This window comes from Terrapene carolina, unplaced genomic scaffold, assembly GCF_002925995.2.
Source record: "Terrapene carolina triunguis isolate 2854851 unplaced genomic scaffold, T_m_triunguis-2.0 Scaffold93, whole genome shotgun sequence".
Classification (NCBI taxonomy): Eukaryota; Metazoa; Chordata; order Testudines; family Emydidae; genus Terrapene; species Terrapene triunguis.
The window spans coordinates 29,659,404-29,685,860 of record NW_020664444.1 but is presented as its reverse complement, the minus strand read 5'-3'; the positions used below and the strand labels follow the sequence as shown (position 1 = coordinate 29,685,860).

Genomic DNA, 26,457 nt, shown 5'->3' with positions numbered 1-26,457 from the left:
AGTAACTACTGGTAACCATTTTTACTGATGGGAATGCTAAGTGAAAAGTTAAATGGCCTATTCAGGGTCCTAGACTCAGTGTCAGCCCCAAGATTTATTTCTTCTTTTGTCTGTGTGTGTACATGGTCCCAAGCATTGTAATATCTGAGCCCAAGACTCCTAATTCCCATCTCCCTCCTTCCAATGCTTTCCCCTGGTGTAACTATCCAAGCCCTAAAGAAAACTGTACTTACCCCTTCTTTCGTTGGATGGCAGTATAAGTCACCGATGAGATGAATATTAGCACAAGCACCGCTGCTATGGCACTTAAAATTATAGCAACAAGCAGGATGTTTGGCTCTGGCTGTGAAGTATCAATGAGCATTTTCTGTGTAAATGCTAGAGATCCGTTATTGGGCTGTGGATTGATGCCCAGGAGTTTACACATCAGTGGATAAATGTGGATACTGTCAAAGGGCTCAGCTAAGTAATTCTCTTTGAAATCAGGACCAAAAGCTCTGAATATTGTCTTCATGTCCATATCCTCATTGTCAAATCCATGATCTCCTTTGTTAACATATAATATAAACCTCTGGGAAAAAACAACCAACAATCAGTTTTAGCTTTATCTAGTGCCTTTCATCCCAAAGGCACTCTCAAACTTAACATCCCATACAGCAGTCACTTAGTCACTAGTCCTATCTGAAGATGCTTCTGCTTCTGGGGTGAAATACAACTGCTATATAATAGCACACAGCAATACAAACAAACTTAAATGAGGCAGTGAAGGAAAAGACAGTATCCAGCTGAAACTGCAAGGGAATTAAGGGAGGTGGAAGGCAATTTCAGTAAGAAATGTGTGAAGAAAAGCATTAGGTTCAAGAATGTGCTTTTGTGTTAGCTAATTGATGCGTTAGATTGGTGTAACACTGAGCTTTGACAATTCCAGCTCATGTGTCTCTTTAGATTTTCCAGATAACACCCCAAAACATTCACTTTCTTTGTTTTATTAAAATATGGAGCCAAAATGTTGTCCTAACTCTGACAATGGTCAAGACACCTGATTCCCCTCTGGATGCTAAGGCCAGATCGTGCCTTGATTTATGCAGCAGGGCAAGGAAGCAAGGAGCACCTTATGCTTCCTTGTGCTGGTTATCCAGGTCATGGGAAGGGCAGCTGTCTCAATGGGGCTGCTACGTTGGCTTCCACCCAGCTGTGGGAGTGGGTAGAGCCTTTGCTCCTGCCCCCACAATGCACTGGTTTGCATAGCTATGCGGGCACAATGGGGAAAATATGCTGTAGCAGGTATAGGCCATCTCCAGGGGAAGTATCTGCACAGCTGGGGAACTGGGAGGCAGATTGTGACTCTGAAAGTCACAATCTGCTTCCTGAAGTGCTCCTGGAGCAACACAACAATGCTCCGCCTTCTGCTGGAGGCTCATGGGAAAGCCACAGACGAGCTAACTTGTTTTAATATTAGGGGATTGTGATAATGCAGGACATGTAATTGCCAAAAATAACAGTGGTGTGAGTATCATTCCACCAAAGCTTTGCACTCTGTTACTGGGTTTATGGCTTTAGCCTGATTCCATTTATCTTGATATGCAGAAAGGGTGACTTCCTAGAAAAATCTTAGGAAAAGGTGGTTTGCATTCTTAAAATACTTGCAGTGATCCATTGTAGAAAATAGGTATTGCTCAAAAATGTTATAGTGCAATTTACCAGAACCGTAATACACAAAGATAACAACAAATGTTAAATAGTCTAATCCAAATCTCCCATCTGATTTAAATTCTAACCATGAGCAGTCAGCAAACCTTAGGAACTGCCTTGCTGGCCACTGTACATCCCTGTTGCTCCATAAAGTAGCTGTAGGCTCATTATTTTGGCTCAGATTAAGCTGACCAAAACTTCTGAGGACAAAACTGGAAGTTATAGTGTAGATTATTGAGCATTTGTCTACCACTTATAGGACAAGCTCTATAGCTTTTTATCTCCCCCAAATCTGTCATGTAACTATCAGTCCAACAGAGGGGAAAAAATACTCGTTATATCAATATGGGCAAATGGATACTCATTGCATAGAGGTATCCATGTGGGGAAGAGAATGACAGTGTTTTTGCACAGCGACTGAAGGAAACTCTATTTTAGCAACAGGGAAGAGCTGATCCCTTAGTATGTCTTTTTAGAGTCAGGGAGGGGATATTACTTTCTAGAATTCTGAGGATGATTTTTCAAAGTCCAATGGAAACAAATTACTCACAATTATACAAAGTGGTAATCTGAGGCTCAGAGCCATTAAGCGGGTCTCCCAAGGTCTTTCACACAGCAAGTGAGTGGGGAAAAAAGAGAATAGAACGTGAGATACCTGACTTCCACTGCGTTTGCTCTCCTCACTAGACTGCCCCATCACACCTACTGTATAAACTGATCTAGTTTTCTAAATAAAAAACTCAACCCCGCAAACTAATTAACAAACAGGCGGTGGTTTGTCTGCTGTAATTGAAGTTAAGTTCCAATTTCCTTTTCAGTTGCTCATAACTTTCTCAAACATGCTTCCATGTGTGTCCACAGTGAAAAGGAGAGCGGGCGAATCCCCAAACACATCATCATTAAAGTTCTACAGCGTCCCCTGCATCTGAAAAGAGCAAATGCTGGGCTGAAGCTTAAAAGAAGTGGCTGAGCTTAAAAGGACAAGAGGGCTGGCAACCCCACCAAGTCAGTAAGGCTTGCAGGGATAAGTGAACAGCAGCAGAAGATAGTTGGGAGGGGGAGCAGGGAGGAATAAATACACTAGGGGGAAAAGTCCATGAAAGAAAATGGCCTCACTTAAGGTACAGAGACCCAGTGCCAGCAGGCAGATAGGTTACCACTTGCTGCCATCATCCATGGGTGGAGGTAAGCAAGAGGGGAAAAGGGTTTGAGCCTCTGTCAGGCACTCAGAGGAGTGACGGGAACTCTGTAGAAGTTACTCCATAAGAGACAGAAATGGTTCTGAGAAGGCAGGGCTCTATGCCCAATTGACAAAGAAGTGGGTTGTAGCTTGAGCTTAGCCTCTTCTGTATGACACTGATGCCTCTGAGACCTCAAAAGTGAAACCTTGTGGGTGGGAAGAAAAATTGCTGCTGCTAGTGCAGAGGGCCCATTCCACAAGCATGCAGGTCCATTGCTAAGCAAGCCGTGAATGAAATTAACAGTGGTTTAAAATAGTTCGTACTCCTTTTAAAAATGTCTGCCACAAGAACAATGAAGACAAAGTTTGGATAGCTGTCATGTGGTGATGGATAGTTTATAAAAGAGATAAGGAGCAGTCTAGGGATTACATGGGTCATATGAGCATAAAGAAATCAGGTGTGTTCCTACTTAATATCTTTAGAGCTACAAGAGCAGAGTATTAATGAAATGTTCAGCTAGCACTAAAGCTGGGGGAGGCATGGTGAGAGGAGATAAATAATGCAAAAGGGATCTGAATAGACTAGACATGTGGGCAAAGTAAATAACAGTGAGATTCAAGGTAGAAAAATGCAAATAAATACATTTAGGGGGAAATAACCTCAAACACACATGCTGCATGAGAAGGAGAAACCTGGAAGGCAATAAAGCCCTTGGCACGATAGTGGGCTGTAGGTGAGATAAGAGTTTGCTGTGTAACATGGCAGTAAAATACAGCTATGGTTGTCACATTCAAGGGCTCCATATGGCATGCAGGGGGGTGCTAGTTTCTCTCTCTGTACAGTTCTTGGGACAGCCACATCTAAAATACTACTTTTGGTTGTGGGCACCCTATGATCAGATGCTGAGAAGTTGGAGGGGGTTCAGGGAAGGGCTCTGAAAGTGAACATGGTGCTGGAGGGATTGATCACAATGAAAGGAATAAAAGAATTAAAGGTTGGCTAAAGTAGGCTGGGTAAGCGACAGCTAGGATTGTTGGTGGGGACATAGTTGTCTAAAAATACTTGGCACATGACAATACAAGGAGAGAGAATTTGTTTAGGATGGACCAAATAAGTCTAATTAGGAGTAATGGGATGAAATTGCCATTGAACTTCCCAACAGTGTGGTCAGTTAGGTTGTGGAATAGTCTCCCAAGGGAAGTAGTTCTGTCGCTTGGACAATTTCAAACCAATCTGGATTAGATTAATAGGTCTTTTCTCTCGTTAACTTCTAAAATTCCAAGTTTGATTTAAGGTCTGCTGAGGTCAATGAAGCTCTTTCAGTTTGCATCACAGAGACTGTGGCCTAGGAAGCTCAGCTTCATGGGCATATTCTCCCACTCCACTCAGCCCAGGAGTTTAGCTGTTAGCCTTGGGAAATGGATGAGTCTTAGCCAAGCTGTGCATATGTAGCATTTTCTCTTCTGAAGAATATTCACGATAAATTCATAGCTGTCCTGAACTGAGCTATCTATAACTGAGCCTCCTTAACAACTGTCTAATTGAAATACATTAAAAAGTCATAGAGATATCCTAATGCACGTGCATGTCCACATTAAAAAAATCATAACTTTCAATCTACTTAACTGATTTCTTTACTTTTTAAGACTCAGAGAGAACTACAAAGCGGTCATGTGTGCAGCTTCTAGGTCCAGCTGTTTTGGAGTTGCATGGTCACAAAAATGTTATATGAATATGTGGAAAAATTGTAACTTGTTCATATGTGCATAACTCAACTAGAGCTCATCCAGTTCCGCTCAAACTTTTCCAACAAATGCAAATTTGGACTATGACCAACACTGATAAATTTCTACATAAAATAGATTTATTTAAGAAAATAATAAGCAGGGGAGGTATGCATGTTGAAAGTCTCATCTTATTAAGTGATTTGCATGTATAGTACTCCCAATCTGAGGCTTATGCAAAATTAGTCCTCTACAATTCCACCTAGAATAGTAAAAACAAAACAAACAAAAACAAAAAACACCCAACCCTCGTTTTTATAAAGAATATTTTTAAATAGGAACATCTAACTGACACATTGCAGAACTCCAGCAATTCATCTGAACCCAGATGGCTATGCAATTGGAATTTTAGTTAATGGGAGTTTTATTCTAGTCCTCTGAATGAGGACGGAAATCTTTGGCTCATAGCAAGTATAGTAGCGAAGAGATGATATCCATGGATGAAGATATTGTTTCTCTTAGAGAAAAGAATGATAGTTTTAAAAACAAACCCCCTGAAAGTGCATGGTACTGTAGTAGGATGAGAGAAAAAACAAAATGCTAGGGAATGTGTGTGATTTGGGTTTTGTAAAGGATCGTGTCCATGTAGTTAATAGTGTAAACTTTCACAGGAAATGAATTTGATGTGAAAATCTGTCAACCATTTTATGTTCTTAAACCTGCAAACTTATAGGTGAACACAGTGTCTCACCAGAATCCTTACACTTGCCTGTATTTTGAGATTCAGCTATGTACTATAGAAGACATGGCATTCAGATGCCATAACTTATTAACATGAAGCTGGAAAGATGAATTGAAGATATCATTCTTATTGGCCTTCCTAGAATAAAATGCTGGCTGAATATAAACTTGACATGCATCCGACGAAGTGGGCATTCACCCATGAAAGCTTATGCTCCAATACATCTGTTAGTCTTAAAGGTGCCACAGGACTCTCTGTTGCTCATAAACTTTACTGGAACTCATTTAGGGCCTGATCTGAAGCTCACTGAAATCAATGGTGGGATCTTGGGATTTTTTTTTTAAACCCTTCAGACTCCCTTTTCACCCTGTTTCTCTAAGTGAGCACCTCAAAAGACCAGGCATTTTAAATCCCCCAAATGGCTTAATGTTTTGATTGTCCACAAGGTTCCATTGGTCAGAGGTTTTAAGGCAAGTGAATTGTTCCAAATTCCAAACCAGAGTCCTCAAAGCCTGCTAAAACTCAAAGATTCATTAAGTAAAATGTGTGGGGCTCATGTAGCTTCATGGCAAAGCTCAGGTGGCACACTCGATAAGTCTGTTTTTTAATATGGGCTCCATCGTTTCATAGATTTCAAGGGACCATTTGATCATCTAGTCTGACCTCTGTATAACACAGACCAGGGTATTTAACTCAGTTATTCCTGTATTGAGCCCAATTACTTGTGTTTGACCAAAACATGTCTTTCACAAAGGCACCCAGTCTTGATTGGAAGACATCAAGAGACGGAGAATCCATCTCATCCCTCAGTAGCAATGAAAATGTTCTGTTGGTGTAATTGTTATTTTCCTGTAATTAATAGGATAAAATAGTATGTACATATTTATTTATATAGTAGTTGCTCTTAGGATCCCAGTCATGGACCAGCACCCAATTGCGCTAAGCACTGTGTAAATGCCATGTTAACAAAAAAGAAGTCCCTGCCCCAAGAAGCTACAATCAGTACCATAGGCTAATACATCCTTATTCAGGATGTGGTAAAAATACATGTTTTATTTACCAGCACTGGAAATTGCTTAATTTATTATGGAGCAAAACCAACACCAATTACAACTTGTGAATAATACTGTAAAGTGACTTGTCTGTGGAATCTTCTAAAGGTTACTCTATGGCTGCCAAGAAACCTGATTATGGTTTTAGATTCAGTAATGAACTTACCCCATTAACACTATAACCAGGGTCACCATAAACAAGGATTGGTAAAACTCGTTCATTTTTCGCATAGTGGAAGTGTTCAGGAAACTCTTCTTTTTTATACACCTTTAGATGAGGATGAGCATTCTTCAGTGCCTGATATAGTTCCTCTTCTTTTCCTACTTTGGGGGTTATCATCCCAAAGCCACCATAGTCCAGTATGTCAAACTTGACCAAGTTGCTGAATTTGATGTAGTTGGACAATAAGATCTCCTGTACTTCAGGTTTCTTCTTTACTGTGGTCATACCATGATCAGATGTAATGATGACATTCAGCTTATTCTTCAGGTTATGTTTCTCAATAGCTTCTACAAGGTAGCCAATGGTCCTATCAATCTGTTGAATGATAATCTTCCTGTCTTCTGTCTCCGGGCCCTTTGCGTGCCCCACTTTATCAGGTTCTCCATAGTAAAGTGTGACAAAATCAAAGTTCTCTTTGGTAAACCAGCTCATAACCATATCGATGTTTTCTCTCCACTCTGTCTCATTGCTGTCAGGATGATCAAATGACTCTACTAGAGTTCTGTCGACCGACTGTCCCTTGTAAGTGGCACCACCGCCAGGATAATGGAATGAGGCTGTTTTTTTCCCCTGAAAAATTGAATAGATGGAAGGTGATATTTGTACTATTAATAACAGGGCAAAATCTATAACGTCAGTTACTTCTGACAGCTGTGTACCATACCTGTATATTAAACAGATTTCAAAACATGAGAGCTAAGTGTAGTGTATGAAATATAAAATTATAAAATTCAAGAAAATGTAGATGAACATAGCTCTTAGGACAAATACAAAGCATATATCTTAAAAATAACATTTAACATAATTTGATGGCATATGTGAAATAAACTTGCAGTCTCATCTTAGTTCTTAAGGGATGAATGATGTGTAGATTGGATGTATATATCCACTCTCAGCCCTACTTCCTCTCTACTTGTCCCCCAGATCCTCCCCAAAATATCACTGCTACAGATACCATTGGAACATTAGTGGTAGACTCACTATGAAATGGTAAAGTTACATGGAAAACCAATTATCTTCTCTCTCATTCCCTCTATCCAGAGTTACCCCATCCAAAAAAGGATTGAAGCATGTTGGCAGTGCATCATGAAAGAAGCTCATGCTGCAACGAGGAAGATTTCAGGCTGTACAGCCATATTGACTGAAAAATGTTACGGCATGAAATATATCTTTAGTGAATTATGTGCACATCTGGATGATAGAATATTAGTGTTTGCTATTCAAGGAAACTAGAAATATTGAAGAACAAAACAAGAAGGGAGAGCAAGAATTTGGATTGGATTGTGCAGGAACATTGACGCAGGCAGAGCGAGATTGGGAGTTGAGAATTATAATTAGGAAAAGGTCTAAACTGATGACTTTGGATCTGAATCCAGATCCATCTTGTAGTTTATGCCAAGTTCAGAGAGATTTACATCTAGGATTACCTGTTTGCCCTTTTATAGTGATAAGCTTGCATCACACAACTGGATCCAGGAAGGTCAACCCCAAATATTCAACATTCATGAGTCAGGCCTCCCAAAATCATCGGACTAATAAAAATCATAAGTAATGTTGGATTCTTTTCATTTGTCTTGTGGTTCTGAAGCAATTGGTGTTCATGTTTTCCAGCTTTTCTCTGCCACCTTGAGGGCTAGAAATTGAATCTTTAATGAAAGCAGAGATTGTCATGAAATAACATGATACCAGAAGTTGGGGTTTTAAGAAAAGCACAGGATAACATGAAAGACACAACAGGTCACCAACCAAAGTTCATATTTACAGTGAATATGACTATTGGTTGGTGGCCTGTCTGCAACCACATTACATATTATATATTCTTTCTTTCTTCTCCCACAGCCTCAGGGCATAGAGTGTCCATGTTTTCTCCCACTTATTTTGGGCTTGTGCTGGTTTGTTCAGGCTTGAGTGTCATGTTGATGGATTTGGTTTCTCTCTCTATTTTGCATAATATTTCTTTAGGTTACCTACTTTTTCTCTTTCCAAGTGGTATCTGTATTATCACTTGCCATGGAAGTCATGTTGGTGGCAATCTTAAAGCCTGTTTTAAATATGGCCACTGTAATCATCTTACCATATTTGGTGCTTTAGATTGGTTTGTTCTACTTAGAATTTCCGTTGTTGCAAGAAACTCTTTCCAATGGACTCTGAACATCTTCCGTAGGCATTTACTTAGAAATTGATAAGATCAACTCATTCTGATTGTTCATTTCAATGACTCTGCTCCAGAAAGTAGGACAGAGATGATGCCGGTGTTAAAAGTTTGAATTTTGGTGACAATACCAATTTTTCCAAATCTGTTCAACTTTATTATATGGCACTATGAATTATTTATATTGATGCTGCTGGTGGGCATTCTGCTTTATAGACATCTAAGAAAACATGTTTTCCCCCACTCGAGGAGCTTTCAATATAAATGGTCAGAATACAGACAAAGGAAGGAGGAAGGGAAGCGCAAACAAGCAAAGGGATTGTGCGGTATATTTGGCCACAATCTGATTAGCTCAAGGTCATTGGATTTGTTTTTATGTTTAAATTATAGTGTGAGATAAATGTAAATGATTATAAGGTGAAGTATGTGAGCAGGGATGGATTCTGAGAGGTGAAGGTGCTTTCTGTACATAGTGCTTACTTATCTCCAATAAACATGGCCCCTCACCTGTGGGGCATGCAATATAATTTGAGCAGATGCATTATACACATGTAAAGGGTGAGCCCTGCTCTAAAGCTCCCAGACTTTAAACTCCCATTCATTCCACTGAAATCAATGGCAAGAGTCCCATTGACTTCAATGAGGTAAGCTCAGGACCAGAGTCAACAGCGATCTGCAATGAAGGGCTAAGTGAAAGAAGTGGGTGTTAAGGAGGGATTGGGTGGTGGAGAGGCAGGCGCATGGCACATGGGAAGTGGCGGGGTGTGGAAGGGGAATCTTCAAGTCATCACCTGCCTGTTGCTGCAAGAGAAGTGGGGGCCAACCTCTTGTGCTGGGATCAGCGCATTGTCAGCATTTCATTTATTATCCATTGGGCTATTGTCCAAATAAGCTGGAGGCCTCAGAGCTATTACGGTCCCAGTCACTGATGGGTTTTGTGTGCATTATAGTGAGTTTCAGCACTTTAAAAATGCTTTACAGAGCTTAACTAATTAATCACATGAGCAGTTGATCAATACATAGTATTATCTCAAATTTACACACCAGGCAGAGACGTTAAATGTCAAGATCATGACCAAGACCTAGGATTAAAATGCAAGTGAGTCTCTTGCCTTTCAATTAGTCTAAGTCCACAGGCCCATGCGGCCACTCAAGCTAGTGAGCTACTCCTCCTTTTAGCCTGTTTCATGTACCGCATGCTGGGTAATAACACAAAAGGACTCTATGCTTGTAAAACTAAACTGGCTGTTTATTAACAGAACTGTTTAAAGAGCTGCTGCAACTGCAGCTAGCATTCTAGCCATGTGCACATAGACGGACTTCCTTGTACCTCTTCCAAACTCTTTTCTTCTGCAACCTGTGCTCCTTCCTTCCAATTCCATGCAGGTTACCACATAGCCAGGGGTCACAATGCTGCTCAGCAGGGAAGCCTGCTCAGTTGCAGGCAACTGGCTGGAGGCAGCTTACAGCATCCCTGGCTTCTTTTTAGAATTGGTTTGAGGCTCTCCCAGAATTCAAGGGACCTTGGGGTCATAGATTTCATACACCGAAAAGTCTGTCATGGACCAGTGTTAGGGAAGAGGATTGTGAGGAACCTATGGCTTCTGGAAAAGTCATAGTCAAAAATTTGCATCCCTTGCAATTAGTTTACCATCCCAAGGTACTCTCTCTTTGTAATCAAAAGGGTCAGAAACATATTCTCCATTTAGTTACTCCAGTTGTCACCTGTGTAACTTCTTGAAATCACTAGTGATATAGAGAAGTAAAATGGAGCTACACACTCGAAAACCAGGCTCACTGGTTTGTTATGAAAATTGAGATTAGCCATGATATTTCTAGGTCCCAAAAATCAGGGGATGAGAAGAGGCAGAAAATATGGCTCTAATTATGCAGAAAATATCAACTGAAGGAGGAACAAAAAGCAAGCAGCACATATTAAATAAGAATTTTATCAATTGCACTGCCAAAGGGCTCAGATTTCATTTTTATACACACTTACGGCACATGAAGTATATTTTCATTGTTATATAATTAAAGACCTTTGATCCCTGCAATTTATCTGATATTTCACTGTGCTTTAGATTTTCCTACTTGCTTGGAGGTCACCATTGGCATGGTAATTCCCTAGTTGATTTTAAAGAACCCCTGACCCAAAATGTGAAATAGGCTTTTGTTTCTGCCACTCTCTGATTCACACTTTTGTACAAACTCTCAGTTTATACTGGAGAGAAGTCGCACAAGACCCTGTACTTATTCCATTGCGCATGTTCATAATGCGATATTCTGATATGATGCATGTCCTGGAAAGCTGCTGAAAATCAAGGTTCTTTTAAAGAAAGAAACATAGATTCATAGATTCTAGGACTGGAAGGGACCTCGAGAGGTCATCGAGTCCAGTCCCCTGCCCGCGTGGCAGGACCAAATACTGTCTAGACCATCCCTGATAGACATTTATCTAACCTACTCTTAAATATCTCCAGAGATGGAGATTCCACAACCTCCCTAGGCAATTTATTCCAGTGTTTAACCACCCTGACAGTTAGGAACTTTTTCCTAATGTCCAACTTAGACCTCCCTTGCTGCAGTTTAAACCCATTGCTTCTTGTTCTATCCTTAGAGGCTAAGGTGAACAAGTTTTCTCCCTCCTCCTTATGACACCCTTTTAAATACCTGAAAACTGCTATCATGTCCCCTCTCAGTCTTCTCTTTTCCAAACTAAACAAACCCAATTCTTTCGGCCTTCCTTCGTAGGTCATGTTCTCAAGACCTTTAATCATTCTTGTTGCTCTTCTCTGGACCCTTTCCAATTTCTCCACATCTTTCTTGAAATGCGGTGCCCAGAACTGGACACAATACTCCAGCTGAGGCCTAACCAGAGCAGAGTAGAGCGGAAGAATGACTTCACATGTCTTGTTAACAACACACCTGTTAATACATCCCAGAATCATGTTTGCTTTTTTTGCAACAGCATCACACTGTTGACTCATATTTAGCTTGTGGTCCACTATAACCCCTAGATCCCTTTCTGCCGTACTCCTTCCTAGACAGTCTCTTCCTATTCTGTATGTGTGAAACTGATTTTTTCTTCCTAAGTGGAGCACTTTGCATTTGTCTTGGTTAAACTTCATCCTGTTTAACTCAGACCATTTCTCCAATTTGTCCAGATCATTTTGAATTATGACCCTGTCCTCCAAAGCAGTTGCAATCATCCGCAAACTTAATAAGCGTACTTTCTATGCCAATATCTAAGTCGTTGATGAAGATATTGAACAGAGCCGGTCCCAAAACAGACCCCTGCGGTACCCCACTCGTTATGCCTTTCCAGCAGGATTGGGAACCATTAATAACAACTCTCTGAGTACGGTTATCTAGCCAGTTATGCACCATACCTTATAAAACATGTCTATTTTAAAGTGTTTTTCTATTAAATGCAGTGTTAATAGCTCATTTTTGAGGTGTAGCCTATAGGTATAAAGTATCAGAGGGGTAGCCGTGTTAGTCTGAATCTGTAAAAAGCAACAGAGGGTCCTGTGGCACCTTTAAGACTAACAGAAGTATTGGGAGCATAAGCAAGACTTGCATCTGAAGAAGTGAGGTTCTTACCCACGAAAGCTTATGCTCCCAATACTTCTGTTAGTCTTAAAGGTGCCACAGGACCCTCTGTTGCTTCCTATAGGTATAGGTACATAAGTCATAGGTATGGATTAAGGTAGTAATGTAAAGGCTTACATGTATTGAGCCTGTAAAGACAATATCTTAGCCAAACTAACTAAGGCATAAGCCCCAAAAAGCCTTAGCATAAGCAGCTAACCAGTGATACCTTAAGATCTAGGGTTACTCCTGGTTAGCTGCATATGCTAAGGCTTTTGGGGTCTTATGCCTTGGTTAGGGCTTGTCTACTCTTACTGTGCCGCTGTAGTGCACACTGAAGATGTTACCTATGCCAACGGGAGAGCTTCTCCTGTTGGCATAGATAGTCTACCTCCCCGAGGGGCTCCAACTATGTCGACGGGAGAAGCCATCCCATTAACATAGTGCTGTATACACCAGGAGTTAGGTTGGTATAACTGCGTTGCTCAGGGGTGTGGATTTTCCACACCCATAAGCAATGTAGCTATAGCAACGTAAGTTTGTAATGTAGACCAAGGCTTGGTTTGGCTAAGCTATTGTCTTTACAGCTTGAGACATGTAGGCCTTCGCATTACTGCCTTAATCCATACCCATGGTTTACCTGTAGGCTATTTCGGATTAGACTAGCACATCATAAGCCACCTATGAAGTTAATTCTCACTGGGCAGGAGGAACAGCATGTCTAAATTGTCGAGCTATGACAGAGCATTCTTTCTGCTATTGGAAACTGAGGAACAGTTCCCTGAATGTTTGCCAGTGGCCTGCCACTCATCTGGTAAGTAGGTTTGATCTTTACAGGCCTGATCCAAAGTGCATTGAAGTCAGTGGAAAGGATCCCACTTATTTCAGTGACCTTTAGATCACAGATTTTATGGCCAGAAGACCGTGATCATTTAGTCTGATCTCCTATACCTACGCAGGCAATAGAATTTCACCCAATGATTCTTGAACTGAGTCCATCAATTTGTGGTTAAATTAGAGAAGATCTTTGAGAAAGAGATCATACTGGAAGACTTCAAATGATGGAGAATCCACCGTATCCCTTGGTAAACTGCTCCAATTACCTTCATTGTGAAAAGCGTACATTTTAGTCTCATTTAGAAATTTGTTGACCTTAGCTTTTCAGCCTTTGGATCTTGTCTGCTGTTTCAAAGAGACCTCTGGTATCGGAGACCTGTATGAACTAGAAATTGTCTATTATGTTTTGCCATTTGCCTCTTAAGCCCATGAGGAAATGTACAATTTTGTGATGTACAGAACTGCGATAATAGGGTATTGGCTTTCTATGAGATCATTGCTTTATAACCTTATCCCCAGTTAGACTTTTTAGCAGTGGGGAAAAGGCAGTGGAACAACTGAAAGAAAATGATCACAGATCAAATTTTTCTCATTTACACTCCTGTGGAGTTGCTCCAGTTCTATGGACGTAACTGAGTTTGGAACTGTGACTAGGCCCATAGGCCTCCTGCAGGAGGCCTCATGGTCCTGCCATACTCATCCCAGGAAAGAAACAGTGGAGATAAGTCCTTCAAATGGCCTAGAGAGACTGCAAAGGGCTAGCCAACCAGAGAGGCTACAGGGAGCAGCCAATCAGAACCCAGGAGGGCCATATAAAAAGGAGATGTAGAGCCAGAGACAGGCAGTTCCTTGCTGGAGCCAGAGGAGTGCATATGGTGCTCCTGGCTGGCCAAAAGGAACTGCAGCACCATGGACAGCTCACTGCCAGCAGGGACCAGGGCAGTGAGGAAGAGCTCCTGGCTGCCTGCCGGGCCTGAACATAGAAGAGCTTGGTGAAGTAGTCTTAAGGCTAACAAAGACCTATCAGCATATTGTCTTATCTATGCTTTGCGTTCCCCTAGGTAGGCATGACTTAGTCTGGGTGTCCTCTGTTCTCTCTGGGCACTGAGTTACAGCTTGTTTGCTGCAGAGCCTGGCTCTCAAGTTAGCCTCTCTTGTGTGCTGACTCTGTGTCCTTGTCGGCTTCAGCTAAGCTGACCACCTTCCCCTTTCATTTCTGCCAAGGGCACCCTTTTAACCCCTCAGGTTCTTTGATCTCAGCCTGAGGCTGAGAAGAGAAAAACCTCCTATTTTGGATGGTTTTTCCCCCAATTGATGGCCCAGCCATTTTAACTCTTTTGAAGCAGGTACCTGAACCTCCTTTGATTGAATTCTATGCATTTGGCTAGGCAGCAATACAAATTTGAATAGGGGAAAAACAAAGTCAAACCCAATATTCCTAAAAACAGCATACGAACACTTTCCCGGTTAGTCACAGGCTTTGAGAACCGAACCTGTGCCTGTCTGGCAGCATATGACAGTACACAGAACTACCACTAAACTCCCACCAAACTAGCTTAGCTAGCCTCCAAAACCAGCCCCCTTGACACCAGTTTTATTGAACCGCGTCCGAGACCGAGGGAGTACGGACTGAGGAATAAAATGTTAATAAAAAGGGGCCACCTGGGATTCTCCACTATGAGGATGGAGATCCAGGTTTAGTTACTGTTCCCAGGCATAGAACACTGTTTAGCAGTGTGATAAACTCAGGACAGACGGCTACAAGGGGGCGGGGGTGTAGAAAACAGTCCCAGAAGGTTAAAAGGCCCCTCCTCCCTATCAACTGAGGAGGGGTGATTACAGGTCAATCAGGTTCATCTGAAGGGGGGTTACCAGAGATCAATTAGGATCAGCTGAGAGAGCATTACCTGAGGTCAATTAGGAGCAGCTGATTCCAACTAAGGGCTGCCTGAGACATTTTTAACCCCTCCCCTGTTGGGGGGAGAGAGAGAGAGGGAGGGAGGGGGGGAAAAAACAGTAAGCGTCAAGCTGCCAGTAGACTAAGAGCAGCAAGCCTCACCAGGAGGGGAGGCTGCATTCCCTCCCATAAGGGAGACTAACAAACCCAAAAGACTGGCTGAGAGAAGGAACGGACTGCCCCTTTGCAGCCAAGAGGGACTGTTTTACCCAAGCCCGTCTCGCCAAGGCTAAAAACAGCTGAGGCTGGTGAGACAGAGAAGGTGCCTTGCCACAGCAATTAGAGCAGGAGCTGGCAATCAGGACTCCTGGGCTCTGTCACTGTGACCTTGAACATGCCCAGTGAATGAGTTTTCTGTGGTCGAAACGTTGAGATTTTGAGGATAAGTGGTATGAAAGAGGCGACAATGAGGAGTCGGTTATCTCTCAGGGCTGTAGTAGATTCTCTTTCCTTCTCCTGCACAGAAGTTAGGGAGAAAACCTACCCCCATAAATAATTTATAGTATTTTGATTTAATTAAATGACTTTCAAACTAGCACTTAATTTTTTTTCTCCATTGACTTTCATTATAGATTATTAGCCTGAGGCTCATAAATCTGAAAAAAATTGTTTCTGGTGACATTCTTTTCCACATCATTTAGGATTATCGAAAGGTCAAAAATAACTTCAAAGTTAATTTTACAAAGAGAAACACCACAGAAGGCAGAAGACATATCCTAGTTAGTAATATCATTAATGAAAGAATGTTACAGAAATAATAGAAGAAAGTATGATCAATACAGTACCAGCTCCAGAGCCAAATTCCAGGAGGCTGCATGTACTGCTTAGGACCAGAAAAATCAACCGAGGAAGCAATGGCTGACTCTTTTTTTCACTGAAAAATGCAGATTTGGGTTGGCCATGTTTTGCAAATTTGTGTCAAATTCAGTTAGTTTAGTTTAATCTCCTTCCCACCCAAATTCTAAACCAATCAAAATGTTTTGTTTTGACACTGACAGAATGAAATCTTTTGTTTTTTTTCCAATTCAAAATGACTTTTGTTTCAAAACTTACTTACATTTTATTAAAAAAAGAAAACAAAAACGAAACAAAATATTTCACTTGACCTTAAATTCCCCCCCCCCCCACACACACACTTTTTGATTTGCCCCAAAATTTGAAAAAATCCTTGTTTTAGGTCAGCCCAAAACAATTTCCCCCCCCCCCAATTATTTTTCTTTTCAGCTCAGCCAGGAACCAAAAAATCAGACATGCACACAGCTCTACTTCAGGTTGCTTATACTGGCTTCAAGAATGTGGAAGGTGTTGTTGTATTATGATCATGTTTAAAGGCCCTGAGATGGGTGCCCCCACAGTGCTGGACACCATATACATGCAGCAAGAGACAGTTTCTGCCCAAATAGCTTGCAATCTAAACAGATATGACAGGAGAAAAGGGTGGGAGGGGAAACAGAAGTACAGAGAGTGGAAGTAACTTGCCCCAGGTCACAGCAGAGATGGGGATAGAACCCAGGTGTCCTGACTCCCAGTTCACTGCCCTGTCCACTATGTCAGTGTTTCTCAACTTTTGCTCCTTGTCCATCCTTTTATTCAAAATCAAAAGATTTTCACAATCTTTCCCCCCCCCTTCACATTTACTATACAAGTACAAGTGAAAACTGTCACAATGCCAACTCATTTGTGTGTTTTGTGTTTAGAAGCTGACCTAGAATAGTTGACTTTGAAGGGTAGAAGGATGCAGGGAGTGGGGGAGTGAGATTTTCTTTGCTTTTTATGGTAATACAATTTCAACGCCTCATGACCCACCCGGTTGCTTTTTGCAATACCTCGGGGGGTCTTGAACCACTGCCCTAGACCTCACTGCCTCCCAACTTGCCTTAGAGTGGGTGATAATCATGTGACTAACTGGCTTCATATACTTTTTTGTGAATGTTTTGAATGCAATTCTCTGCAGCCTAAGAGGTTGAAATCATATTGTGGCCAAATCCTTTTAGGGGAATTCCTCACATCCCTAATTCCAACAAACAGTTTAATGAAACACTATGAAAATATCATGCCCAAACAACTGGGTATTTACTGTTCTTCCCCCATTTTATTAACATAATCAACTTTATTAGCAGCAATCAATTTACAATATTGTTGGTTTTATTGGGACCATTATTTTTTGTTACTGCTGCATTCCTTTATTACAATGATCACAGCTATTCCGGTTACGCTTATTATTCTTGAAAATGCTTGTGCATAATGACTTTTTGTAGTCTGTTTCCTCAGTATAAGGAGTTTGGGACTCTGTGCTACTTTTGCACTTTCCTTTGCACTCTGCTTTCAGTACAAAACCCATTGAATTGAACCTAGAGCATCAGTTTGGGCTTTATTACTGTTCCACGTTAGTGTCAAATCCGTATCAGCTCTCTTGCTGTGTGAGGGTGAATTTCTTTGTTTAAAAAAAGCTACATTTCCCATGGGAAACAGAATTACCAGAACAGAAATATCTGAGGTAATGTAATTCAAGAAAGGCCATATAAGGGTATTCTAGAGTGTCATCCTCCTTCAATATTATGGTTTAATGCTCTAGCTCCTCATTCTACCATCCCATTGATTTTTTTTTTTTATTCCAGCCTTTTCAACATACCTCCAGTGAAACAAATCTTTCCTCAAATTTCCCTTCAAGGTCTTTTAACAGTGGATCGATTTTATTAATTTTTTAAATCTTGTTTATTACTCTAAAACCTAATATTGATGAGTTGACATTTGTCAACATTTAATTTAATTACCAACAGTCCAGACATGCACAGATGGTTTAATATTTTAAAACGACAGTGGCCTGTAATAGTTCTTTATATTCATCTAGGCACTGAGTTAGGCTAAAATAGAGATGAGGGACTTTGATCTGGGAACCTCAAATTGTTCTGTGGACACTAATGAAATAAGATTCCAAAGATCCCTGTGACCAGATGAGTCTTAACCATATGCCATTTACAAATTGAGAAACTGAGGCACAGGATGTGTAAATGACCTCTCTCTGTGTTTGTTGCTCTCTTGTGCCTTATTGCATTCAGCTTGTGTACAGTCTCTGGGCAGGAACCATCTCTCGTCATGCTATTGTATGCCACCTAGCATGTTATTGGATGCTCAAACCCTCCCTGCCCACCCCCATTCCTCCCGATTTAAAAATTTGCCCAAGGTCAGCCAGTGTGTCAGTGGAGAGGAGAGAATGCAGCACAGAAATACTGACTGCCAATCCCCGATTCTAATCACTATGAAATTTTGTTCATTGCTGACATTGATTAGACCAGACTTCAGCAGGGAGCTAGGTGACTCAGGGGATCAGTAATGGCATATTAAATCTTTTGCCTCAAGGTTAAAAGCCTAAAGTCAGCCAAGACTGGTAGTGGCCAAAGATTGTTTGTGCTTCACCTCTGCTTTTGCATCCTCCCACCTCCAACGGGGATCCCACCAGATTGGGGTGGGGGCTCTGTCACCTTGGAAGAACAAACTTACACGTATGCTGCAGACTTGTATTTATTTACATTTACACACACTGAGAACTGTGGTCCACACATTCTAGCTACTCTTGATAATTCCCTGCCATTGGAGGGACCTGGAGCGCTGGTGGCCCCTTGGTCTTACTTGTTGCGTTTCTGATTAGTCTCCTTAGTTCTGAAATGCTTTGGTCTAACTCAAGTCTTCCTGTAGGGGTATGTGGGTGAAATTTAATGACCCGTGACATACAGGAGACCTGACTAGATGATCTGATGGTCTCTTTTGGCCCTTAAACTCCATGAAACATTAAACTACCAATATCAAAACTCCATTGTCGCTATACCTCAGCCATCCTCTCCTCTGTAAACCCAAGCCTCAAAGCCAGGCAAATTGAAACTTAAACCATCTTCTTCTTCCAACAATTAATCACCCTTGCAATTTTCCCCACTTCTCAAATTCTTGGGGAAAATGGATGGACTTCATCTTAAATCCTAAAACCATCCAAATCAAGCCTATTTCAGCCCAAGGCAGGAGGAGTGAATTCCAAAGCTGTATGGCCTCCACAGAGGACCAATAGGGCTCCAGGTAGATCTTCAAGCTAAACAGTATGGTATGGGGGAGTGTCACAGAGTGACTGGCCTCTTTAAGGGGGGGGGAGAGGGAGCCACATCTGTGCCATAATCAGTTAGCTGCTTCCTAGCCCAAAGGGGCTGAGGACAGAACTCCAGGGGAATGAGCTTGGGTGCTTGGTGCTCTATCCTAATGCCAGAAAGACTCCCGAAAGTGGCTAGGAATGGGGCCAAGAGTAGCTCCTGAAGGGCAGAAGAACCTTTTTGTTCGTTGGGACTTCTTAGTTGGACTCTTGCTGGAAGGGATTACGTTTTGTATGTGACTTGACCGGAGGGCTAAGCCAAATCTCCAGCACAGACCGGTGTGTAGAGAGCTGAGGAGACCCACCTTGGGGAGGAAACTGAGGCAGAGATCACTGACCATGCCACACGTGGCCTGAAGTGGGTGGTACAGGGCAGCCAGGTTCTCTGACAGGGAGGTTGACAGGCGTTCTCTCAATAAGGAAGGTTCTAAGCCATTTCATTCTCTCCTATCTTTCAATCCAGCACTTTTCATGAAGAGTGGAAGAACGGAGCTTGACATTAATTTGTTTAGAATTTTTTACTGTGTCCCCCTTTCCCAAGGTACTCACTGAACCTGACACCAATAAAAACAATTTACAAAGACCAGCCAAATCATTGCACTGTGTATTGAAACTCACTAGGAATGCTGGAAGCAGCTAGCTCCAAAGTGAAGTCCCTACAGTGACAACAACTAACTGCTGGTCATGGAAAGTTTCAGTTCTGTGACTGATAGAGTGATCCAGCGTGATTCTTACTTCATGAACGGAAGTAGAGAGAGGCAATCTCTTGGCTCAATGGATGCCCGTTCAGTGGCATTCCTGCTGATCCCTCATACTGAATATCAATGCAACCTACTCGCCTTAATTCTCACCCATTTCTATCAAAAATCCTTCTTAGGCTTTGATGCACCAAAGCACTTAAGCATGTGCTTAACTGTTAGCACTCACGTAGTCTCTCTGCAATGAGGAGAGAGAAGAATGAACAGTGGTAGAGTTGAAAAGGACCTTGAAGGCGAGGACAAGAAGCTTGGACTTGAATGAACAACCCTGAACTTAACAGAAATCTGTTCAGCCACATTAAATCCTGGTATATTTATTGAAAAGATGAATCCCTTTTCTGAATAAATTTCTTGGTTCAACCAAACCTCTCATTTTTGGTTAGGCTATGCTGAAGGATCTTGTGGCATTTGTGAACTGGTGCCCCAGTGTAGGCGCACTTAATAATGGGACTCTTTAACAAAAGGCGGTTGGGTGATTCAACCATTGCTCTGATATCCTCCACCGAAAGCATACCAATTATCCTGCATTGTGATAGAATGTTGGCAACATCAGTTTGATAGAAAGAAAACATTTCCGCTTTACTAAAGGTTAATTCATCAATCTCCACAAAGTTGCCATAATGGACCAAGGAGTGCAATGGATTTCTTTATGGTGAATTCTGTCCAAGACCATGTCCCAGGCAGCCCATGCAAGTAAAATTTTGATGAATAGAGTTCTCCTGCTGAGTTAGTTGGCCTGCAGCAATCAGGTTGCTGTAATTGTAAACAACAGTTCTTTGGTTTGTGGAAGAATGCTTGCAATCTGCTATAGGGTAACTGTGGAGTTATTAAGAACCAGATGCAGCAATTTAACATTTACCTGCCAGATGAGTGATGAGTCACCAATTCAGATGTCAGTCGTGTTCTTCATTAAATGCGCTTGCTGAACAATCACTTACAAACTCAGAGGAAAGGAAGGGGACAAAAAAAGCTCAGATTATGAGTGATGGGGGTGGAGCGGAACAAATATGCAAAAGTGTAATTGGCAATCAGACAAATGCAAGGAATCAGACACCAATTGCAAACACCAGAGGAAATACAGCACAAAATCCTATAAAATGCAACCCCAGTGTAAGATAAAGATCTTTAGGGCCATATTATTAAAGCCTAACACAAAACAAGTGCCTGTCAAAATGCATGTGGAGCACTATGCTGTACAAACTCACTGTTGCAAACACAAATACCTATTAGCTGGTAATTACATACACCAATGGATAAGCAGGCAGTTATCCTGTTTGCATATGCAAATACGGCTTTCTGCAAGGGCAAAGGCTACATGCACATTGTAATGTTCTTTTGTCCTTTTGGTTTTGTATCCTATGAGGATATTGAGCCTGATTCAAACCCCACTGAAGTCAATGGAAGAACTCCCATTGACTTCAGTAGGCGTATCGATTTCTTTGGATGTGCCACCAGCACTTAGCTGTGATGTGTGAAATAAGTCACTGATATAACCACTGCTTAGCTAACATAGCTTCAGTGTTGCTTGATGTAGTACTGTCCATGTTCCATTCAAGCAAAGGGATTAAGTTACTAAAATGAAAACCAAAGTACAGGTATCGTATATAGTGTCAAGACTTTCTATGGTACCTGGTTCTGAGCTGTGATCCATAATGGCAATACCCCATTGTCCCACCACTCTGTCTTGTTTTGGGTTGCCTTATGAGAAAACTTCCTCAGGGTCTCTGGGTTAAACATCAGATTGTGAATCACTCCATGATCTTCAATCCAGCGACCTGGAATGCAAAAGAGGATGAGATAAGAGATAAACATGGGGGATGTCTCTGAAAGGAAATAAATAAGGATGTCACATAGGTGTGATGCGGCAGATCCCGGAAACACAATGCAGTCATTGAACGAGCTCTTTCCAGATAAATGGATTCAACTGTTCCAGCTAACTGGGAAGAAGTATAAGAAAAAGATAGGGCAGGGGTAGACCTTCCTGGAACAGGCTGGCTTACCACTATTGCTGTCACAAAAATCACTAAAGATGAAGCTAGCAATGAATGGCTTGAATTTCCAAAGAGTCAAATCTTGATCATATTGAATTTCATGGAAGAACTCCACATTGGTGCAAATAAAGCAGGATGTGGCCTAAAGAGTTATAGCTAGTTAAGGCAAGACTATTACACTGCATTTTAATAATTCTATTGTTTTACTAATTTCATTTTTACCACAGTTTTGTTTTTTGTTAGCAGCCCTTTTCATTCTCACTGAAGGGGTTGGTGAATGTGAGGTCAGAGGGGGATCTGGATGTTTGGTGTATCTGTGTTATCCTGCCTAGATCTGATGGGCCGGGTAAGGAAGAAAGAGGGAGTAATATCTGGTCCTTTTTTCACATATTAATTCTTCATCAAATAAACTATTTCATGAATAACTGTTTTACGTTATTTGATCAGCTCAGTAGCTGGTAAAATTCTGTTTCTTAAGTAACAGTGCTGGATTCATCATGCTTTTTCATTATTTTGCCTACTATGAAGCTCCATGTGTCCTCAAGAAATAATAATGATGCATATTAACAAACAGAAATCATCACCACAGGTTCTGATGCTGTGATGGGAATGTTAGAAATCAAACCTTTGGTGACAGTCCAGATTGAATTGTTTTCTTCCTTTTATAAACTCCCATTGGGATACAAATCCCTTTTCCTTGGGGTTTGAATTGTGCTGGATAAGAGGAAGTGCTGAGCTCTCTGAATAGGTGCTTTGGGCCTGGAGAGCACTTTTGGGGAGAGAGTGTGATTTGGACTATACATCCACACAGGGGAGTAAGAAGTGAACCCCTCAGTTACACTTTTCAGGGACTGCCCAGACACTGAATCCAGAGGGATAGGTGTGAGGGGGTGGGCGGGGCGGGAGGGCTTACAGGCCACTTACTCCCTTTTAGGAGCAGGCGGGTGGGTCGAGGAATGGGTAGAATCTCGGATGCATCCCTTGCTTGCTGGGCAGCATTGCTGAGTCAGTGTGGTAGGGGGTGGATGGGGAGTGTGAGTAATTCACTGCTGGTACAGGACAGCAGTACCTTGCCACACACCTTCCCCCCCCCCCACCTCTCTCTGAAGAACAAGAGAGACCTGTAGCCCTCTGAGCCCCAAATCACTGGAATGCTCCAGGGCTGATGCAGCTACATGGCTCCCTTTACTATGAGCTATGTCCTTGTGACAAACTCTAGCCTTCAATACATTTTATAGGATTTATCATGTTGATAAACTGAGTAAGAGAGCTGATCATCATATGACTTCCATTTAAACCTGGATACAGATGAATGAACATCAGTGGCTAGATTCATGAGCCTGTTTCACGTGACAAGCTCTGCTGGCAACACGGAATGTGAGGAAAGCACAAGCAAATGCATAATTCACTCGGTTCCAAACAGCCACTCTTCATGCTTCGCCTTGCCACTCTGAGTGTATGGAGAAGTGCAGTTAGCCTGGCATTGCACAGGACTAGATGATTTTATGCAATTCACCAGGGTTTCTAGTTACATATTATTAAAGTAGGAGTGAAACAGTTTTCCCGGCCTGTGAGGTTTTTAAGAATTGAAAATTTTCCCATCCCAAAATGGGATAAAATGTCAATCTTGAAAATTTTTGTGAACTGAGAATCTGTTTTTCCTGTCAGGTCAAGTCAATTATGTGTTTCAATAATATTTGATATGTTTATTTTGATTTTGACACTTTTAAATCTTTCTTTTTAGTGTAAATTAACAAGCTTAGAAAAGTCATTCTGAATTGAAAAATGAAACTTCTAAAAGAAGTCAGAATGGGATGTTTTGACAGTTTTGAAATTTTATTCAAAAATGTTTCAAACGGGAATATTGATCAAATCTGGCTTCCTTTTGAACAGCTGCAGTGAATTGACATCTTCCAATCTAAAAGTTTTGTCCGCAAAATATTTTGTTTTGGGTCACTGTGACGCTGAATTCCATTCATAGAAAATGTCCATTTTGGCTAAACTTTTCTGGTTTCTTGACTAAACAAACTGCACAAAACAAACATACCCCAAAAAACAAAAGTTATTCAGTCTTCAGTAAAAAAAAAATCTTAAACCAATTTTTTTAACTGAAAACTGAAATTGTTTATCAAAAATGGTTTTAGAAAACTGAATATTTTTAATAAAAAAGCAAATATTTTTAGAAATTTCTTATGAAAAATAATGAGCATTTTTTGACCAGCTTTGTACACCTGTTTCAGTGCTCTGCTGGCAAAGGCCCCTGCTTCTGGAAGTGGTTATATGCCTGTGACCAATTCTTATCTCTAGTGTCAAGGAGTTCCATTGTCTAGGCCAGCTCCTGTGAAAGTCCCAAACCCCGCAGTCCCCTTTCAGTCAATAGTTTCACAGTTCCAATGTAATGTAGCTGTTGTGGGAGGTCATGGTTGTGGACAGAGAGGAGATTTTCTAGTTCACTAGGGCCAGTCTCATGGAGGGCTTTGACTATCAGGACAAAGACTTGAACTGGACTCTGTATTCCATGGGAAGCGAGTGCAGAGAGCAGTGCACCAGCATTCTGTGGAGACCATTGTAGCAAACCAGATGGGCTGCTGTGTTTTCTGCTAATTAGAGCTTTTCTCAGAGGCTTGTTTTCATTGCTATGGGTAATGAAATGCAAGCCTGGAGGAGGATGAATCACTGTGGCCAGGTCAGTACCTGAGAGGATGGAGCAGAACCTTTGGGCTCTTCATAGACAGAAGAGGACATTTTTTTGCTATCATGGTTATTTGGGCATCCACCAGCACTGAGGAGTTCCAATGGACCCCATGGCTGTGGATCAATGTTAAACTGGAGAGCAGATGCCTTTAATGGTGGGAGATGTTATGCAGGATGCACATTTTATTCCTCTCAACTTATTATTGCAACAAGAAGTTAATACTTTCTCAGTGAATAAGGGCTCATGTACATTCAAAGGTAGCTTTGTGTCCAAATTTCTGAATTAATGGACTCTTAGGGATACATTCTGCCCTAAATCACACCACTTAACTTCAGTGGTTGTAAATCAGGGCAGAATTTGGTTCATAACCTTTCATTAACCCCCAGTTCTTTGAATGCTCCTTTCATGATGTGGCAAGTAAAGCAGATTGGTGAAGGTGGCCTCTCTGTCATGCTGTGGAGTATTTATAAAACATCAAGGAGATTCGCGAGCTCAGGTGCCCAAGTTTGGCTGTCACCCTAATTGCCCGTCAAACAGAAATGTTAACGGTAAATGCTAATGAGTATTTACAGTGAGGTAAGTTGTGACAAGGCTGTTTGCTCTAAACATATTTAGATAAATATTCATGTTTCCAGATTAAATGTATTCCAGCCCCTTAAAAAAATGTGAGGCCTTTGCAAAGATTCAGAGATTCTATGGCCAGCGACGCCCATTCAGATCATCTTGTCCGGCAGTTTTCAAACTTCATTGCACTGAGACCCCCTTTGAACAACAAAGATTACTACATGACCTCAAGAAGGAGGACCAAAGCCTGAGCCCGCCAGAGCCCCGCTGCCCTGGGGGGAGAAGCTAAAGCCTGAGGACTTCCATCCCAGATGGGGGGCGGGGGGGGGCGGGGAACTGTAACCTGAGCCCCACCGCCCAGGCCTGAAGCCTTCAGGCTTCAGCTTCAGTCCCAGACAGTGCAGCTCTAGCTTCAGCTTCAGCCCTGGGTGGTGGAACTCAGGCTTCGGCTTCAGCCCTGGGCCTGAGCAAGTCTAATGCCAACCCTGGTGACCCCATTAAAAAAAGGTTGCAACCCACTTTGGGGTCCCGACCCACAGTCTGAGAATTGCTGATCTAGTCTGACCTCCTGCATAACACAGGGCAGAGAATTTGATCCTTGAATTCTTGCCTTTAGCCCATAATTTCTAGCTGAGCTAGATCACGTATTTTAGAAGAAGACACAACATTGCTTTTGAGGCTACAAGTCACACTGTTGAGGTTATGAAACAGTTTCAGCATTGTAATCTGGCAGCTGGGCCAGCACAACTCTCTCCTACTGGATGCTTTGAAATGAGGCCCCAGCTCTTCCAGGCTATCCTGGTGTTAACATTCTAAGAAATATTGAGAAGGGAGTTGCTACTGCTTCTCAGCAGTGCCCATTCTGTATCAGTGAGGCCCATAGCAATGGAGAACTAAGCCTGAAGCCTTTGTTCCACTATGTTTACCTAGAACTTTGTGAGACTCCCTAGAGTTGTTTGTAAGGCTCCTGCAGTGGCGGGTGAGGGAGGCGAGAGCTTACATAGGAGAAGCCCCATTACTCTTGCCAAATTCCAACTTGGGAGACTGGATTCTGTATGACTATAACTGTATCAGTTGTGTAGCTCCAGCATGGAGCTAGTTGCTTTATGATAAGGTCTGAAGTTGAGGAGCTTATGGTCTAAACAGGAAGAAAGGAACAAAGA

General features: G+C 41.8%; 1 protein-coding gene across 1 annotated transcript in view; it reads right to left on the bottom strand.

The window, feature by feature from the left end:
* Positions 1-229: 229 nt before the first annotated feature.
* The window catches only part of LOC112116601 (ectonucleotide pyrophosphatase/phosphodiesterase family member 7-like), a 44,151-nt gene continuing 17,923 nt past the window's right edge, over positions 230-26,457 (bottom strand). Inside the window, exons 2-4 of the mRNA XM_024214208.1 lie at positions 21,674-21,819; positions 6,558-7,184; positions 230-571 (exon numbers count right to left, since the gene is read on the bottom strand). Coding sequence (XP_024069976.1) covers positions 230-571; positions 6,558-7,184; positions 21,674-21,819 — 1,115 coding nt within the window. The remainder of the gene's footprint in view (positions 572-6,557; positions 7,185-21,673; positions 21,820-26,457) is intronic.